General features: G+C 32.5%; 4 protein-coding genes across 4 annotated transcripts; 1 reads left to right on the top strand and 3 right to left on the bottom strand.

Moving 5' to 3' along the window:
* Positions 1-7,293: 7,293 nt before the first annotated feature.
* On the top strand, positions 7,294-10,708 carry LOC145581530 (fatty acyl-CoA reductase 3-like). Its single transcript, XM_081638534.1, has 9 exons — positions 7,294-7,399; positions 7,544-7,743; positions 7,901-8,001; positions 8,097-8,289; positions 9,033-9,194; positions 9,545-9,626; positions 9,816-10,082; positions 10,184-10,311; positions 10,433-10,708. Exons 2-9 carry the CDS (start codon positions 7,553-7,555, stop codon positions 10,581-10,583), a joined length of 1,275 nt encoding a protein of 424 aa, XP_081494660.1. The 5' UTR covers positions 7,294-7,399; positions 7,544-7,552; the 3' UTR covers positions 10,584-10,708.
* A 3,829-nt stretch (positions 10,709-14,537) lies between these two features.
* Positions 14,538-15,155, bottom strand: LOC145583453 (trypsin inhibitor 1B-like). Its single transcript, XM_081640687.1, has one exon. It carries the CDS (start codon positions 15,153-15,155, stop codon positions 14,538-14,540), a length of 618 nt encoding a protein of 205 aa, XP_081496813.1.
* Positions 15,156-16,019: 864 nt separating this feature from the next.
* Positions 16,020-17,101, bottom strand: LOC145581529 (miraculin-like). The gene has a single exon (XM_081638533.1). The coding sequence runs from the start codon at positions 16,971-16,973 to the stop codon at positions 16,296-16,298; it is 678 nt and encodes a 225-aa protein (XP_081494659.1). The 5' UTR covers positions 16,974-17,101; the 3' UTR covers positions 16,020-16,295.
* A 3,073-nt stretch (positions 17,102-20,174) lies between these two features.
* Positions 20,175-20,786, bottom strand: LOC145583452 (trypsin inhibitor 1B-like). The gene has a single exon (XM_081640686.1). It carries the CDS (start codon positions 20,784-20,786, stop codon positions 20,175-20,177), a length of 612 nt encoding a protein of 203 aa, XP_081496812.1.

Genomic DNA, 20,786 nt, shown 5'->3' with positions numbered 1-20,786 from the left:
TTTTTGCTCATCTAATATGATATGAACTTATATGTATAAAGTGGGGTCTTGTTAGATTCGTAATTATGTAGCATACTTTAATACATGATTGTCATAAAATTTTCCTTTACGATATCACGAGATTAAAGACATTTAACAATTAAATAAGAACTTATTTTTTAAAATTCTAATCTGATTTGAAAGTAGTAAGCAAAATTAAGGTAAACTAAGCACAACTAACCTTACTGTATTTTAAACAATGCGGCAAGTGGAGTCTAAACTGTAAATTAATATTATTAGTGCTGTCAAATTTCAAACCGAAACCGTTTAACTGTCCGAAACCGACCGACCCAAATGAGAACCGAACCGATTAAAAACCGATTTTTTTGAAACCGAAAACCGACCCGAACCGTATTTTAGTAAACCCGAAACCGAATCGACCCGAATAATGTTAAACCGTATAAGAACCGAATCCGTTAACAAACCGAACCGAATATAAACCGAACTGAAAGAAAACCGAACCAAAAAAGAACCGAACCGTATCTAACCCGAAACCAGTTCCAACCCGAAACCGTTTAAACTGGCAAAAAAACCGCTTACACCGAACCGTTAGCAAACTGCTACCCGTTTGCACCGAACCATTTAAAAACCGAACTGGTTATAAACCGAACCGTTTATGAACCAAACCGCTGCTAAATCGAACCGTTTACAAACTTTTTCATATAATTAAATGGATTTTATTTTTTTTTAATTTTTTTTTTTTTTTTTTTTTTTTTTTGACAGGGATATAATTAAATGGATTAAATATTAGAAATTTTAGAATATTTTTTTTTAAATAGCAAGGCAAATCATTCATTAAGGTCTTAAGGATAATCACTGATTACTTGATTAGCAACACTTGTGTACATATGATTATCCTTAAGCAAAAGAAGACAAAACTAATTAAAAGATTACTAAGAGGTGTGAGTGTGTGACAACATGGAACTGAATGTACAGTAGGTTTGATTGATTATAAAAAACAAAGTCTCGTCTTCTTATTAAATGCATAAAAAAAAACAAAGTCTCGTCTTAAAACCAAAAACTTTAAAACTGATGATGTCATCCTAAGTGTTAAGACTTAAGGCTAATCTTGCTTTGATCAAATCACAGATTAAATTTAAAAATAGAAGTTTTAATGTCGGCAACTATCATGCATCGATCTTGTATCACTCCACGAGAATTTAACTTGACGACAGTGACTAGAACAAATTAAACATGGATGTATTAATTACTCGTCCCTTACAATTAATTAAAAAGTTGTGTACGTAATATTATTATTTTTTTTCACATAAAAAAACCAATAATTGATCCCGACAAAAGACAATTGACACCCAATAATTTCAATTTATTTTTGTTAGCACTAAACAGTTAACAGTATAAGAAAGGCAAGAACCACATTGAAATGATAGGGTGCAAATTCCCCTTTGTCCGGATCAATTTTTATTGCTTTCGGCCTCCACCATTGCCGGTTTACTGTGGGATGATGTCATAATTTCCGCCGTTCAGCATTACTTCACCATCCATCCAACTCATTTACACGCTAGGTACAACATCGTTCTCTTATTTTCTTTCCATTGCTTTCTTTTTATTTTTTATTTTTTATTTTTATTTATTTATGGTTGAGTTGGGCATTTAATTTGAACAGAATTAGGTTAAGAAATATAGAATTGTGATTTGCTAAAAATGGAATTTTTACTGTGGGAATTAGAAATCATGAGTATATTTCATGAGTTTATTTTCGGCTATCAAATGGAATAGGGTATTAAATTGGTGAATTGTGTAGCCATGATTACCAAAGTAACCACCTTCGTAGGGAAGTTGAAATTAAAAGAGAAATCTTGGGATGCACCAATTTCAATTTCTTATTAATTATATGTGGCTGTTTAACACACTTTGTTCGACAATTTGAGTTAATTCTTGGTATTTTAATCAATAGTTGGTAGAAGTTTTGAATAAGTATTTAGTTGTGCATGGATCCCTCTATCATGAAGCAACTCAAAGAGGATGAGGTATTTAATCCTCTATTGCCGATGTTTTCCAAGTACTTGTATATTACTTTGTGTTGTAAATTTCTAAGCATGTTTTGGTTGCCTTAGAGATGTGCCAGTCTTGGCACTTAATTTTGCTTATCTGATCCATCAATAACCCCTCATTTTCACATTTTTCAAAAAGACGTTAATTGAATAATGTAAAAATTGCAAATAAAGCAAGTAATAAAATATGAAGGGTATATATTAGTACGTATTATGAAATCCAAGCAAAGTAAATTTGGTGAAAACTGAAAATATTATTATTAAACTTAATTCATTTAAATTTTATTATTTTGTAATGAAACTTCTAGCATAATGTATTATGCATTAGAGGGAAAAAAGTTTGTGGCGCGCATCCACTATTATTTAATCTTTATAGGGAAAAAAATTTGTGACTCGCATCCACTATTATTTAATCAGGGGGTAGCACGAGCCCCTCGGGTTACAACGTAGGTCGTTTGCCAGTGGTCACCAGATAAGAATGTAAGTTGTTAGCTTGTTGCTTATGCTAGCTAGGGCCAAGTACCGACATGTTAAGTGATAGGATGAAACTAAGTTTTCACTGTACTACATTTACAATAACAAAAATGTGAACTACAATTGTGGTAGATGTAGAACAATAATTTAATTGAGCGTACAAAATAAAATTGATTTTAAAAGTGATAGGATTAAGTGTGACATGTAAGTCATGTTAAAGGTGAGTTTAATATGTACACTTATGTGAGATTGCATTCTAATTATTTCTTAATTGAAATTTTCTTCCTGCATGCGTGCTTGGTGCATTTTTTTTTTTTTTTTTTAAAGGCAGAATGAATATCTAGTTATTTTATAATGAACATATAGCTGTTTAGTAAAGAACATACAACTGTTTTATAATAAACATATAACTGTTTTGTAAAGAACATGATAATATAATGTAATGAACATTGTTCAACCACCATATTCTAAAGACAAAATTCAAAGAACATTTCAAAGTAAACAATGAACATTATAACATTGTATTGACAATCAAAGAACATGGAGATAAAGAACATTATTTCACCATGTGTTCTTTTCACTTTAGGTTTATGTTCCTACTTTTTAATAGTATTTTTTTTTTCACTATATGTATATATATGTTCATAACATTTAATAGTATGTGTTTTTTTAAACCGTAATCATATATTCATTATATTTCTATAATATGTTCATCTGTTTTTTTTTTATTTTTTATTTTTAATGAAATGCATATAGTATGCACCAATAAGGATGGTGCATAAGCCTTCAGGAACCAAGCTTTGTTCCTTAATATAGTACCCATTAAATTTTAAATTAACCAATCTTCTTTCTTTTACAACAACAATTATTCACATAGTTAATTCATTAGACATTTTACTCAAACACTTATCAATTAATATGAAAAAAAATGAAGTGTGTGATGATTAAGAGAATCATGGTGAAGAGAAGTGCTTTACAAAGTCCAAAAAAAAATGTTGTAGATATGTAGATATGTGCAACAGGTACAGTTTGCGGAGAAAGTACTTTGAAAGTAAGACATTCATGATAATGTGCACCAACAAAATTGATGTGAGAACAAGTCAAATGTGAATATTATATAGCCACTAATCTAACTTGAAGCACGGGTTTGTGTTGGAATATGTGCTTCAAATTGTTAGTGGGTAATTAATTAACTCCTAATGTAAAGGAATTTGCTCTTCAAAGAATCATGTTCCTTATAGCTTAGTATTAAATACAAAATTAGTTTCATCTCTATAACTATAATTAAACACATTCAAGCCAAGCATGCTCACAATGTTTTGATGTAAACCGGCTGCAAATAGCAGCTCTACTAATCAGCTTACTTATAATAATGCTTTGGATGATTTTTGACTCAAGATCAATTGATACTATTCGACATGTTGTTATTTGGATGATTATTACGGACTATAGAGTAGCCTTTTAACTTCTAGGTTCAATATATCTTAATTAGATAAGTGTAAAGTACATTATTTATTATAGAGTGTTAAATGTTAATTGGACTTGAAATCTAGAGCTGATTTAAGTTGGAGGTGATAGCTTATTTCAAAAGTTTTCCAACAATAGGTCATATGGCCAATTTCGATAAGAAATGAGAAAGTTATGTGCTCTTCATAGCTTGCCCATGCTTGGTCGCGTGAACGTTTTTTTGCTTCCTAATTTTGGGTACGTTTATGACAGCTACTAATGCTATTCATTGGGGAATAATTAGAGTTTCCTTAGAGTTTCCTTATGTTATAAAGTATAAGAAATCATTGGATGGGCAATTATTAAGTGTTTAAGTAGTGCTTAGATTAATTAGCCTAGCCATTTCAAGCTAATATGTAATAACTTTATTCGAGATGTTTTGTGAAATGGAGAGAGTTGTATCTCCTTGATTATATCTCTTGTTTATCCTCAAAACGATGTACATTTCATGTCATTTTTATCCGAATATTATATTTGCATTAATTTATCGAGGAAATATAAGTCAATCAGGCTGATTTACAGATTGTGCAAATCAGGGGTCAATTTCGTCTTTTCACTCATATTAGTAAGGGTAGTCTGGTCAGCTTGTGCAAACGTTGATATTCAATGTCGTTACCTTCTGTCATGAGGAATTAGTTAGAGAACTTCTTCACTTTCCCCAATTCGAAACCCTAATCTGAAACCCAAACCCAGAAACTACTTCTTCCTCCATGGTACCACCACCTATGGCAGTTCAAAATGTCGCCGCAAATGAATTCGAAAGGCTTTCCCTAAAGGGTTGATATGGCCTTAATTTACACTCAATTCAAGTAGGGTGTCTTTTAGGTTCGCCGCGAAGCGGCCATTGTTGGGGAAGAAGAGGAGGACGACGGGAAGAAGAAGAGAACGACGGGAAGAATAGAAGGACGACAAGAACTGAAGAATAGGATGAAGTGGAAGGCTTTGTGGGTTTGTTCGGCGGAAGGCATAAAGATGGTGGTGGCTGTGATGGGTTTTGGATGGTGGTCCCTGTGATGGTGACTATGGCGGTGTCGTCGGTGGAAGATTGGATAAGATGCTTTAAAAATAAAAATAAAAGAAATCCGTAAACCAAAACAGACGTTAGTAAGTCAAATGTCTTCAAAACCAAACAATAATATAAAATTAATTTATTTGGTAAGGGGGCCCACAAAAGCAACTGGTTGACAAAAATTTATCAATCAGGCTGATTGCCTGGGTCTTCCTCTTAATTTATCTACTCTCACAACCCTCTTTTTTAAGTGTTACATTTTTAATTTCTAAAGTGGCTTTTTTTTTTTTTTTTTTTTGTGTGTGTTTTTTGTTTTTTTTTGGAGTTTCCAAATGGTACCACTAAATTTGATTTTTCCAAATGGTACCCTTATTTTATCTTTCTTCCAAATAGTACAATTAAACTATTAGTCTAATAGCTACAGTAGGTTTACTAAACTCTAAACCTAATTAACATCTAATTAACAATGGGTTTACTGTAGCTATTAGATTAATAATGCAATAATACTATATAATTGAGTATGCAAATTATAGGGTAACTAAATTAAGAGAATTGGTTCATTTGAATTACTGAAGAAAAACATAAAAGAAATCAAAAGAGAAAATAAAATAATGACCGATAGATTTTATTGTTGAATGGTTTCAAATATCAGCAGACGACATATTTAGTCATACTAAATTACATGTAAAATGACGGACCTTTGCAAGGTTGGCTTTCTAAGTGATTTGAGTAAATAGCGTGTTTTTTGTACAAATTAAAATTTCGCCACTTGCAATTCCTTTTATTCAATTTACAGGTGTGTGTACTCGATGATAATAACATGCTATACCCTAAGTGATAAGGACATTTGAGGTAAGAAGACTACTAGCAAAATGTGTACTAAATAAAAAAAAAAAAATTAAAACTTCCCTAAATAGTTGATTGGCCAACAAATTCGACGGGTTGTATGTAACTTTAGCTACTTGCTTGGCCTTTGTTCTGATCCTATAAATATGTTAAGCCAAGTGAGCTTATTTCATCATATTATAAACAAATCCAATCTACAAGTAAATCAAACTTAGCTATATTTTTGTGAGTTTGATCATGGATTTCGGAAGCATAACCGAGTTTTTAAGCAACAAAACTATCTTAGTTACCGGTGTAACGGGCTTCATTGCTAAGAGTAATTTCTCTATTTCCCTTAATTAAATACTATATCAGGGCTGGAAAAGGGCCTGTGCAAACAGACCCTTAACATAGGGCCTCCAAGTTCATAGGGCCCCGAATTTTGAAGCCTAAATGATTTTTTATTTTTATTTTTTTTATTTTTTATTTTTTTTTTAAAACAAAAAAACTGCTTCCTTTTGTTTTCCCCATTAAATCAACTTTCAATTATACGCTTACATGGTTCAATATTCAAGATTATACTAGAAGTGATAAAAAAAAAAAAAAAATCAGGTCGGATCAGGCTTTAACATCATATCTCGTGTCCCAACCCGCAAAAAAATATCAATCTTGTCGGCCCAAAATGAGATTTCGGGCTGGTTTCAAGTTTTTAGGTTTGCCCAAACCCGCCTTATTCATATATATGCTTTTCATTCTAATTCCTCATAAATATTTTGTTTGACAAAATTTTCAATACCACTCTTCCTCTCTTAATCGACAGTTAATTAATTTGAAGTCATGTGTTGTGACATTGCTGTTATTTTATTTATTTCCACTATTCTCCATTTTTAATATATGCTCCAACCTCCTCTTGCATATGGGTATTTTTATTTTTGGTTGCTTTTGGGAGGTGAAGAAGATGAAACTTTGAAGTTTGAAGTCATGTATTGCGACTTTGCTGATTATTTTATTTTATTTTTTAATTGAAAAATATGGAGAATAAGATTATACTTCATATGCTTCGTATCTAGCATTGGGACTTTAGTCATAATTTGAATAAAGTTTGGCTTAAATTTGATTTTTCATTTTTTCTTTATTTTTTTATTTTTTTATTTTATTTTTTTCATATACTAGTAGATACTGATTATACGTAATAATTTTAATACGGTTTTGATATTTTTTTGTAAATAAATTATAAATATTAAAATACATTTTTTTATTATTAGAGGTCCACTTTTTAATATTATAGAACAGGGCCTCTAAAATGTTTAAGATGGTCCAAAATATTACATACATAAACATGGTGTTATTATGTGCATGCTAGTTTAACATACTTCCTAAGGTTATTTTTTAACGTGTACGCTTTAATATATATGTACCATGAATTGCAGTACTTGTGGAGAAGATACTTAGGGTTCAACCAAACGTGAAAAAGTTGTACCTTCTTGTAAGGCCTAGAGATGCTCAGGCAGCCGATGTTCGACTGCAAGATGAGGTATACTACGACCACAAAGTTATATATAAAATTTATCGAACGACTATTATATGTGCATTATTACTATTTATTTACCAATAACATTGGAAGTACGTGTAACATATATCTCTTACGTCGTGTTTTGTTATTATGTCTTGGACGTAGGTGTTAGGCATGGAGTTGTTCAAAGTGTTAAAAGAAAATTTGGGAACAAATTTTGAGGCTTTCATGTTGGAGAAAATAAGTGTAGTTGCTGGTGATATTTCGTACGAGAACTTGGGACTTACTACTGATCGAATGAAAGATATGTACAAGGGAATAGATATAGTAATTAATGTTGCAGCAACTACAAAATTTGATGAAAGGTATACATTATACTAATTATATTAACGGATTTATATTAGATTATTTCAAGCTTATGATCCATGCATAAAATCTATACATAAATAGTAATACGAGTAGGTTATTTTGAAACGAAGGAAATGTAGTTAATTACGAATGAATTGATTTTAATGAGTGTAGGTATGACATTGCACTGGGCGTGAACACCCTTGGAGCAAGAAACGTCATTAAATTTGCAAAGACTTGTGCTAATATACAGTTGCTCATCCATGTCTCAACTGGTACGTGATCGAATTTAAAGGTTTTATCCGATGATTTTTAAATGATCATATATATAATTAGCTATTAACAAAATTTAACTAATTTTGTGTTTCAGCGTACGTGTGTGGAGAGAAAAAAGGATTAATATCTGAAAGTGCATATGCCATGGGGGAGACACTAAATGGTGTAAATGGGTTGGATATTGATTATGAGAAGAAGCTTGCTGAACAAACATTAAGTAATCTTAAAGCCAAAGATCTTTCCGAAAAAGAAATCAGACTAATGATGCAAAACTTAGGGAATCAAAGGTATGAATTTTACAAGTATAGTCAATTTAATTTGATATATGGCTAACAACATCAATTTTATTCATATATCGTATGTCCCAATTAAGCTTAATTTCTATCCAAACAGATCGAGTTTAACCTTGAGATCATGGGTTTGAAACCTAAGTCTCTATTATTGAGAAATTTTGAAAGAGCTGAGAAGTTCTCAATTTTCCTTGGCCAATCTAATTCTATGCTCGGACATGATCTAAAATTTTCTACTCTAAATTGATTTTCTGATTTAACTAAACTTAGACCTTATTATATATGCATTAATTCTTAAGAAAAACAAATCGAGTAATAAGATTTCCTTAGATGTGTATTACCGTGTAATTTTCATTAGTAATTATGTACATAGAAGATATATAGTAATAAACAAACACAAATAATTAAATAGATTGATCTAACTATTACTCCGATATGATATGATGTGATCATTTTCGAAACAATTAATCAAGTGCTCAATTATGTATGTACTTAAATAAGTGGAAGTGAAAAAACCTTATGTTCAATGCTCTCATTAATCAAATATATCAAAATCTTATAGGACCACATACACATTAGTCGTTCTATTACATGTTTAGAGCCATTTTGTCCTCTTTTCATATTAATGCCACATTTTTCGTATAATCAACCAAAGGTTATACGGAGAATTAAAAATCTATAGGTTCATTGACACTTCAAATTGATTTGATATTAGTGTTCTTATTTACTACATAAATTAGGGCAAAACATTACGGATGGCCAAATACTTACGTTTTTACAAAGGCGATGGGAGAGATGCTTGTAGGGCATTTCCGAGGCAATTTACCAGTGGTTATCATGAGGCCTACCATCGTGTGTAGCACATTGAAAGAACCCTTTCCTGGTTGGGTTGAAGGTTGCAGGTATATATTTTTGAACTTAATACAGAATATAATCTTATGTAACTGTTACTAAATCGTGTTCATGATCTATATACTACCGATGTATTTATACAACTAGCTAGTTAGTCACCCCGGCTCAAATCACTCTACGTGATTTTTAAATGTAACTTTGTGTGATTCAAGTAATGGGTGACTAAATGGACTTAATATATATTACATCAACATAGTATATATGCTAGGTTTTCCTTACCTATGTTGGATTTTAAAAACTAAGTCTCTCTAATACAATAGCTCTATTACGTACTATTGACCTTATTGGTACAAAGTAGTACGAAGTATTAAAATTTCCATTTCTACTTATTTGATTGCAGGACTATTGATAGTGTGGCCGTGACCTATGGAAAAGGTATCCTAAGTGTCTTCCCTATTGATAGGAACACCGTCTTAGACTTGGTTGGTCCTCCCTTACCCTTTTGATTTATTATAAGTAACTGTCTCAAATTACTTTCTCCATTTGAATTTTCAACTTTCGACCATAAAACCTTATTAGTTATATATAAAACCGATAGTTCAACTTATATGATTATTAATGCGAATTTTGGCAAAAAGTTTGATGATGTTAACCAATTAATAACTATGCAGATACCTGCAGATATGTTTGTGAATTCGATAATTGTGGCAATGAAAACCCATGTCCGTATACCTTGTTTGACAATATATCAAGTCGGAAGCTCATACAGAAATCCTGTAACTTTTAAAGAGTTGCATGACATTCACTATCGTTACTTCACTAACAATCCATGGAGCAATGGTGAAGGTAACCCTGTTATAGTTGGGAAAGGTCTTGTGTTGAGCAACATAAAGATATTCGAAATCATTCTCTTCGTATGTCAATTTTTTGTTCAAACCGTAAGTTTATTTTTGTTTTATAATTCAACAATAATGTTGTCGCTTATCCTTTAAAATTAATTATTATTCCGATTTTATCTAATTACTCAATTTGTTTTCAGATTTTGTTATTTGCTACTAGAATGGGTCTTAGTGACTTGCAACGTACATTGTTTAATTTCGACAAAAAGCTGAAAAAAGCTATGAAATTGGTGGACTTGTACAAACCCTACTTGTTCTTTAACGGCATGTAAGTTCAACTTTTGAGCTTCATAATAACATAACTTCTATCTTTAACTCTCTAGCTATTCAATTCTTATGCGTAGTAAGAGTAATTGTATCCTTGCTAATGAATGGTTTTCTCTTTATAGATTCGTCGATACAAATACCGAAAATTTGATCAAAACTGCCCGTGAAAATGGTTTGGATGAAGATGTGTTTAACTTCGATCCGTTGAGCATCAATTGGAAAGACTACTTCATCAATATTCACATTCCATCAACTGTTAAATATTTGTTCTAGTTGGTATCTTTGCCAGATTTGCAAGGCCTTGATCATCATGTTATTAGTTCAATTTCTTAAACAATCTAGTATCTATGCACTTCTCGGCCTCATTTAAACAAAGAGTTGATGTATCATATATATAATACTCGAATAATCATGTATGTGGAAAATTTATTTACGAAGACTATATTGTATAATTAAATCAATATGAGTTAGTACATATAATAAAATTTTTAATTTTTTTTGCTACATCGATCTATCACTATTTCAAGTGTTTTATCAATAACTATTTTTTAGGCTCGGACGATTTCTCATGTTACCGCATTATTCCACGATAAAAATCTTTATTAACATTCATTTTTTATAAAATGGCATGTAATATGGTAATATCTTAGTGGCTAGCACTTAAAGATTAAGCTTAAGGTTGTAGGTTCAAATCTTGTACCATTTTTTAAACATGGTGTGAAATCAAATTAAATGAGAGAGTACCTCATGGCTTAAACATATGGAATAATAAAACGAGGAGAGCGTCACGTCGCCTTTTGATAGATATTATAGATATAGATAGATTTCTTCAATGTTTCAAAATCTATTATTGTCATATATTTTTAACAAAATTTACTTTCACGGTTTTCTAATACATGTAATCAGATAACTTTAGTATACACTCATTAAAAGTCAACTTGTTGCACATAATGAGATACAAAGGAACTAACTCTATACATAGCCTAGTTTACAGTAATTATCACAAGCTTATATTAGGTGGATTCACATATTAATTTATCATCATGATAAATCTCAACCTGCCACAATATGAAATCACAAGGACAAAATGTTAGTGCATAGCCTTTTTAATAAATGGTGTATGTTGAAAACTTGATCCCCATCGCAATATCCGCTTTGGATTTAAGTACGTAAGTGGTTGTGTTAAATCCCATCTCCTAGGGTTCCTTTATTATTGAATTAAATTATCTTAACTAGTCAATTAGCTATAGATTTGCTTTATAGTTGATAATTTATTAACAAATTACAAATTTTAGTTCTTGCTTAACTTGTCGTTTATTTAATGCATGCTTAGCTTATTAGTACACCTTAGTCATTGTGGATTTCGATCCTTCTTTAACTTGTGCTATGTATTGGTGAAGTTATGTTTCTGTTTGAATTAGGAGGCTAACCAACAACCTAATTTCCCTATCTATTCTATGGAACATCAATAATTAATTTTGGATCAAATGTTTCTGGTAACTTAGGGTCAAAATAAGTCTAATTTTACTTAACTCTTCAAGAGAAGATGAAATGGTTTTCTCCTTCACGTCATGAATAAGAGTAGTGACAGTTTGTCAACTTTGTCTATTTAGTTTAACTGTCTATAAAACTTAAATATTTATATAGCTTAGTAATTTAACATATAGTTCCCGTTTCTAATGAATTAGTGATTTTTTTAAAAGTTACCTTTTTACATATAGAGATTAGATATTTAAATATACTAGTGTTTACCCACGCTCGCAACAGGGTTTTGTGTATCCAAATTTGTAGAATGTTAATGAATCGTTTAGAAAGTCTATTTTTGATTTTGCAGGAATGAATTCAAAGTTGTACACTACCTATTAGTGATTGAAGAGTTACTTGTGATTAGCAATACGTGGTGAAGTGCATAGTTGTTAAGTAAGAAAATGATGTAGTTATTGTGTTTATTATTTAGATAAGTTTTGATTGTGTAAAGTAAAAATTTTGCTTTTGTAAATGATTGAACTTGTGATGAATAATAATGCATCTTCTCTAATATTATGACATATAATACTATAGATTTGTAAGCCATATTTTACATATAAAACAATGGGCATGTCATGCGTGGAACTTTCAAAACTTTTAAATCACTATATATACAGTTCTAACCTATGTAAGACTCGAAACTATACATATGTGCAATGGTACATTGCTCTACCATTTGAGCTAATAGACTTTCCAATAATTTTAGTAGACTTGACGTAAAATTTTAGTAGACAAATTAAAATGGAAATGTCTACACCCAACAAGAAAGAGGGTTAAATGTCATTACTAATAAACTTTTATACCAATATATCATCACATGGTAACTTTTATACCAATATGTCGCCGGTGACTAACCTTTATACCAATCTGTCACAACTTGCTAACTTTTATACCAATTTGTCGCCGAAGATAACTTTTATAACAATATGTCACAAGGATGCTAACTTTTATACTAATTTGGCTAATTGGCCTAACAACGTTACACGATATTGTGTTGAACACTTGCACCACGAGACGTTTAAAATTTTCGACTCTCTATTTTGCCAAAATGTTGGGGAGACATCCCACGTTAATACTCCTATCAAGAAGGCACCATATATGGAAGCATAACCCTGCGAATAAATGTAAAGAGAACAAGAAATTGTGTGTATCAAAATTAGAACCCAAGACCTTTACACTCAGCACGAAATCACTTACTAGAAAAACAAATTAAATTAAAGTGATTAACTTTATCTTCAATTTATTAATAGTCGTCCCATATTTTACTCGACCATATGTGATATTTCATTATGTGTACGATCTAATTTAATTTGGCCCATAGTATATAAAGGCCAATTAAAGGTCTTAGTTATGGGATGGACTCTAATATCATGTTAGGCCCATAGTAGTAGTTTTGAGTATTCATAAAAGTGGATTGTTTTAGTCAAAATGTTATAAAATTGACCATAAAAGTCAAAATATAAAAAAGAAAAGGCACCGAAGGAGTTGCAAAACTAGCAATAATGAAGTTGGTAGCCAGGCTTACCTACGGGCCTTATTTGGCATGTATATTGGGCTTCATTCAACTTAGATGGGGTTTAAATGAACATAATCTGGAAATAGTGGCCTGCTTTGACCAGTAGTGAAATGCTTCCTTCGTTTGTATTTGATCTTAATGTTTACGAATTTATGAGATAGTGAATTGATGTGTTGAGCGGCTGTCAAGAAAACGTATTGAAACTCATTGTAAATCCTCCCCTCTACTCTATCCTAAAATTTAGCCCCTAATGTTAAGAATTGAAGGGCTTCCATTAATTTTTATCAGTGGAAAATCTCAATTTTTTGTTTCTATAAATATATATTAGCGCTAGCTTCTTTCTTTTGAAAATGTTTTATCAATCAAAAGACAAGGTTAATACGGTAAAATCCGAGATTTTGTAGATTCATGAGATTCTTGTGTAATTGTTTCGTTGGTGAAAAATTACGCTATGTGTCACAAAAGTTAACAAAATTTCGAATTGAGAAATTTATGAAAAAGGACCTTTTAAATGGTTGAATTTTTATAAAAGAACCTTGAAAATGAAAAGTTGTGAAAAAGGACCTTTTATGTTGTATTATGTTTTTAGGGGGTATTTGGGTGAGTTTTCTTGGTAGTCAATGCTGGAGCTTCGATGTTGACTTTCGAGTTAAAAAAAAATAAAAAATTATTTTTCCCCCAAATTTTAGAAAGAAAGGCGGGAAAGTGCAAGGTAGACGAGCGTAGTTTTTATAAAGGAAATCTTTATTTGATTCAATATATTAGTATTTGTTAAATTAGAATTTCTTTTGTAGATGACGTATGACTTTTTAATAATGGTTTAATTTTGCAATTAAAACAATGTTTACAATTTTACCAAACATAATTGAAAATTAATTTAATGGTGCAAATGAGAGCATTAATAATGACGACGGTTTAAAATGCAAAAGTGAGAAGAAACATTATAGAACAGAGGGATTTTATTCTTTGAGGATTGGTGTTTTAGCCTCAATATATAGCTTAATTGAGATTAGAAACCTAAAACACTGATGTCAATGGACTTGTTATAATGATTCAATACAAGATTGTTTTATTATAAATCCAAGGAGGAACTATTCACATTACATAACATATATGGAACAAACACTGGCTAAATTAACTTAAACATCTCCCGTCAAAAAAAAAAAAAAAAAAAACTTAACACATCACATAGTTTGTGAAGTTTGGGTAGTAAAAGCTTTTCTGAAACGAAAGGCAAGATTAACATCATTATTCATGCCCAAAAGTCCATTCTCATAGAATCCAGAAAGTTTGCATAAGACATTGTCACAATGGAATATCTGATATTCATCTGGTTGGACATAATTGAATGGTACTGTAATACTGAATGCACTCGGTCCGAGCGACTCAGTAGTACCTGCAGCCACATAGATGTGGCCGGCTGCATTATCCGTGATTAATCGCCACGCCAGTGGTTTCGTGCAGCTGGTAGTGACGTTGACTAAGTAGAATTCAGTTGGACCAAATGGAAGGTACTTTGAGCTTATTGGAGAAGTGATTTTGAAAGCGTGGCCATTAGATGAACCATCTTTATCTTGAGCAATAAAGAGAGGGCAAGCCGAGGTTTGTGGTTTTTGTGCCACGGTGAGGCCTCCACCATTGGCGGTTCTCTGTGGGATGATGTAATAGGTTCCGCCATTTAGCAGTGGTTCACCATCCTCGTCCGTTATATAAACAAACGAGGCGGCCATAGTAGGGAGAGGAATGAGTTGGAGCAGAAGAAGAGTGGTTATTGCAATTGCTGGTTGGAGAAATGGAGTCATTTTCTTCAGAATTTTTGAGCTTTGGTTGCTAGGTTGTTTGAGTAGTACGTATGGGAAAGTAGGAGCTAGTAAAAGTTGGTATTTATAAGAAAAAAATTGTTACACTCTCTGTTACAATATAGTCGTTACACCAAGTTTTTGTCATAATATATCACTTTATGTTTATAATTTGATTAATTTGTATTCTTTCAGTCCAAACTTAGTTTAAAACAAATAAAAACTAATGCATTGCACAGGTTGAAAAGTAGTTAATTTATGTTAATCAGGATACACTAGCCTCTAGGGTTTTTCCTATCCTCTATTGCTATGTTGCCGGTGATATTTTGGAGAATTTATGGACATACAATTTCCCACATCTAAAATAACATTATTAAATTTACTTGAGACATGATATTTAAAATTAGAGTTGTCAAAAACTGACATGTTCGACCCGATCTAATCTGACTTGAAAAAACTCGTTTCATATTTCGACTCATAAGAACATTATAACTTAACTAAACTTCGAGATAAATTCGACCCGAGTTGACCTCACTAAATCTGACCCATATACTTGAATTAATACCTAATAGTTGTTTTTGGACTACCACAGATCCATAATAAAACCTCAAAATTTTATGAGGCAAATCCATACGCTATATGTGTACAACGAAAAACTCATATCATTTTATGTTAAATAACCTTGTTAAATTTATGTGTACGACGTACAATTCATATCAATTTTATCCAACATTATATTTGCACTAATTTATTTAACTCCTTTCATTTTAAAAATTGTTAGATTTTCTTAAAGTGACTATTATTTTTATGTGTTTACACTTTCTTTTTTTCTTTTTTTTTTTTAACTAAATACTACAAAATCTGAAATGCATTTTATCATTAATGTTTCTCTTATCACGGTCCTCTCATTATTAAGCTTCTCCAATTCTACAAAAAAAGAAAAAATAAAAAAAAGAAAAAAAGAAAAAATAAAAAAAATAAAAAAAAAGAAGAGAAATTCCAAGATGAAATTCTTTTATTGATAAGATCGACATCATACATTATTGTTCTTCATACAACCTTCATATATTTATATGCTTAGGTACATGCGTTATGCGTAGCAATAATGTACTTTGGGGCAAGGAAGACTATATAATGCAACACTTAAACTTTAATGAAACATAGAGCGTGGAAGAAGTCTGGCCTTCTTCGAACTAAAGTTAACCAAAACATGCGGGAGTCATCTGTGACGGTAGTAGAGTCAATAATGCCGCATACGATTTCTTTCTTACATGTAAACCCATCGATTGTACTACTAGACGGACAATACTCGAGTTGGTAAAGGTCCATACCAGCAATACTTTTCTCTATCTTGAACCAATTAGCAGCGGTCTGAGGGCTCGGGTTTCCTATACCACCTCCGGTAGACAAGTAGAGTTCACCGGAGTTGGCATCGGGGATTAGCTGCCATGCCCCTTGCGAGCAGGCACTAGATGAGGTGTTGAACATTATGTTGACGTCTGAGGAAAGGTGGATGTATTTTTGTGATGGGTCTGATGGAAGGAACATTATTGGGGATTCGCCGTACCAGCCTTCGGCTAATTGGGCTGCGTATTGAGGGCATTCCGATTGGTTTGGTTTGGATGCCGCGACTAGGCCACCCCCTAATCTATACATTGACAGTATAGTACGGACGTAGTAGGATGAACCTACTTCGAGTGGGTTCCCTTCGACATCTAGGACAAGGGAGTCCACGTCGTTGGCGGCTGTGGTTGAAGTAACGATGGAAAGAGAGAAAATAAGGAGGATTGTTGTTGAAAGTTGGGGAAAAAGATTAGCCATTTTTTGGGTTTTATTATTCGTTTTTTACTTTAGTTTGTGAAAAAAAAAAAAAAAAAAAACTAGTGCTCTAGAGCTTATTTATAGAAAAAGCTAAGTATACCAATTACCAAATCACACGACTCTAATCAAATTTACTTCGTATATGGTAGTGCTTATTTGTTTGAAACCTATAAAATAGTAAAATAATAGTAGCTGAAGTATAAAATCACGGGGATCTCAATATCATAAAACATGAGGATTAAATATCTAAGCTATCCCCTTGTTTAATAAAATTAATGGAAGTTCAAATTCTAATTGTTAATCGAACACGTTAAGTAAATTCCTACTATGTGATGGAAGTTCATAATTTCACATAACATTCAACTGTAATGTGAAATATTCTCTATCATATTGCCTTAGGTTGTAATCCCTATAAATATTGTTTAATGAAAATAACCTAATTAAGGAGGATTATACACAATTACATAATGGATTACTGAATCCAAATCCTTGAGTTTAACTTTTCACGTGTAACTTTTTTTTTTTGACACAAGTACTATCATCGATAATATTTAAGTTTTTAACTGGTATTATTATTAAAGATTCAATGAGTAGTTTAATTTAAAGAAATATACTTTAAAATTTTGGTGAAATCAAATTTAAAAAAATTACATCACCTTTTATCTAGAATTTGTTATATACACCCAGGTGTACCGTACACCCAACTAACCTAAGGTTAGTTTTTGCTCTTCATTTGATGATAAGATAAAAAACAATCATCAAAATGAGAACAAATATTCATGGGTGTACGGTACACCCGGGTGTATATAACAACATCTCCCTTTTATTAGTCGGAGAATTATGGTATACAAATGTTTATTGGTAAAATTGGCCTCAATACTCTGAGTTATGGCTTGGGTGCACCCAGCACCATGTACATTGCTTAGTGGCCAAAACACCACAAACTAATGACTTGGGTGCAAAGCGCACCTTTAGTGAGTTTTCCGACCATTATTCTCGCTGGAGTTGGTGAATTTTTTCGATTTGTGTGATGAAAAATGTTCCGTAAAGATTTCAGGGGTCATTTTGACCCATAAGGATCCAAATTGAGCTCGAAACAAGCAAAAAAATAGCGTACATGTGAGTGCGCTACTACAAAATTGGACCCTTAAGGCACTACTATTGTGAGAAAGAAAAAATTAAATGTTAAAATATAGTATAAAGTTATCAAATATAAAAGTGTTGCATTTAGAGAGAGAAAAAAAAAGGAAGCAATGCAAGTAAAAATAAAACGGAGGGAAGTACTATATAAGGGTGATTTTAACCCGTCTTACAATAATTTAATAAAGGTCAGCCTTAATTAAGAATTTGTGCTCATTTAGAACATACACACTTAATTTTTCAAACCTTTATGGAAATAACAATTTGAAAAAAAAAAAAAAATTACATATTAATTTTCACTTTATTTCCTACCCTTTATTAATGATATTTTTTTAAAAAAAAATTAGAAAGTGGATGAAATAAATTTCGTATCGGATTTAGCAAAAATAAAAAGGGGATGAAATATTAATTTAAAATTTTAAATAGAAAAATAAATTTAAAAAATACAAAAACGAGCCAGACTAAAAGGAGTCGTCCGAGTTGAAATGTAATAATTCTAGATGAAATGATAAGTGTCACGGGATATTTTGTAGACTAATTTTGTAGACTAAGTCTAGACCGACCTTATACTATATACGAAGCAACACAAGCAACAACGAGAACAAACACAAGGATACTTTTATTACTTTGAGAATGAGATTACTAAACAAGGTAAAGTGTCCGAATGAGTGAATCAGCAACTGAGGCAAGTCCTCTATTTATACTACTCAAGGGCTGGCCATAACCCAGCCAAATAGGCATAACTACCCACTACGAATTCAAGTAACTATCCCTTTGTACAGATGTCTTACATGAAGCATTATTGCATACCATCCATCAATCTAGGAGTAGTGGGCTACGTTGGTGGTGACCATAACTGTCCACTTCTCCACTACATACTCCTTCTAAATTAAAGGAATGACTGACACATCATCATAATGCATCTCAACTGATGAGCAGTTACTACTCCATACTAATCGTCACCCACTATTCCTACTAAAGGGGTAACCGTTAGCCCACATTCTCCACGCACTAAGCCATCCGAGTAACTTCCTCATCCATGATTCATATAAATAGGGCTCACTATGGACATCAACCACACTAAGTTAAACTTAGACTCCTAGTGTCTGATAACTCCTAACCATCGTGTTTAAGGCATGGTGCACCGGTTCCGTCCAAACTATAGCTGGAGCTAACTACTTAGCCAAATCCTACCGTGCCGTAAACCCCATAGGTCATCCTATGTCTAAGTCTATGCCCATGGCCTTTGGCCATGGAGCCACCCAAGGTCGACCACCAACTTATGAGTGAGCACTTGTCACCTACATAGCTTTATATTGATTTAGCCAAATAATACCAGTGAACACCCAATGGCGTGGTTGATGGGTTACTAGCACCTTCTTCGAGTGTCTTGCCTTTGCAAGATCGGGCCAAAGGGTTGCTAGGCAAGCCTAACACAATAGGAGGAAGCTCCTTCTTGGGACCAGCCATGGTCTTGCCATGCCATGTGGCTGGCGCGAGGCGTTGACCATGTCAATGGCAGGGGCTAACTGTTGATGTGACACTTAGCGTTTTAGCTATGATGAATCAAATGAAAAACAACATTGCAACTACAAAGAATCATTAAATAGTGCTCTCTAACAAGGATGTATCTTTGAGTGATATAAGTGGGAGAGCGAGATCTATTTAACAATTGTAATCTTTATTTGATTTAATGTATTATTCCTATTATATTTGTTAAATTTGAATGTCTTTTGTAGATGATAAATGACCTTTTATTCATGAATAAAATTTGCAATAACCAAAAAACAATGTTTACAAACTTAACAAAAATAATTGAAAATATAAACTAATGATCAAAAGAGTGTATTTGTGACAATTTATATTGCAAAAGCGAGAAACATAATCAAACAAAGGGATTATAGTCTTTGGGCAATGGTGTTATACTCAATAAATAAATATGATTTAACGCAAGAATGTAATAAGAGCAACACTAAAGTTTTATTATTAATCCAAGGAGGAATTTATTCACATTAAATAGCCTATATAGAACATCAAACATTGGCCATATTACATTAATCATTACATAATCTGAGAAGTTTGGGTAAAAGCTTTTCTGAAACGAAACCGAACATGATCATTATTCAAGCCCAAAAGTCCATTCTCATAGAATCCAGAACCTTCGCATAGGACGTTGTCACAATAGAATATCTCATATTCATTTGGTTGGGAATCACTGAATGGTAATAAAATACCGAATGGACTAGGCCCGAGCGACTGAGTAGTACCTGCAGCCACATAGATGTGGCCGGTTGCATTATCCTTGGTAAATCGCCACGCTAGTGGTTTCGTGCAGGTGGTAGTGACGTCGGTTAAGTAGAATTCAGTTGGACCAAATGAAAGGTACTTTGAGCTTATTGGAGAAGTAATTTTGAAAGGGTGGCCATTAGATGAACCATCATTCTCTTGGGCTATAAAGAGAGGGCACGCCGAGGTTTGTTGTTTTTGTGCCACGGTGAGGCCTCCACCATTGGCGGTTCTCTGTGGGATGATGTAATAGGTTCCGCCGTTTAGCACTAGTTCACCATCCTCGTCCATGATATAAGCAAACGAGGCAGCCATAGTAGGGAGAGGAAAGAGTTGGAGCAAAAGAACAGCGGTTATTGCAATGGCTGGTTGGAGAAAGGTACTCAT

This window comes from Chenopodium album, chromosome 15 (assembly GCF_948465745.1).
Source record: "Chenopodium album chromosome 15, dcCheAlbu1.1, whole genome shotgun sequence".
Classification (NCBI taxonomy): Eukaryota; Viridiplantae; Streptophyta; class Magnoliopsida; order Caryophyllales; family Amaranthaceae; genus Chenopodium; species Chenopodium album.
This window is presented reverse-complemented; position numbering and strand designations above follow the sequence as displayed.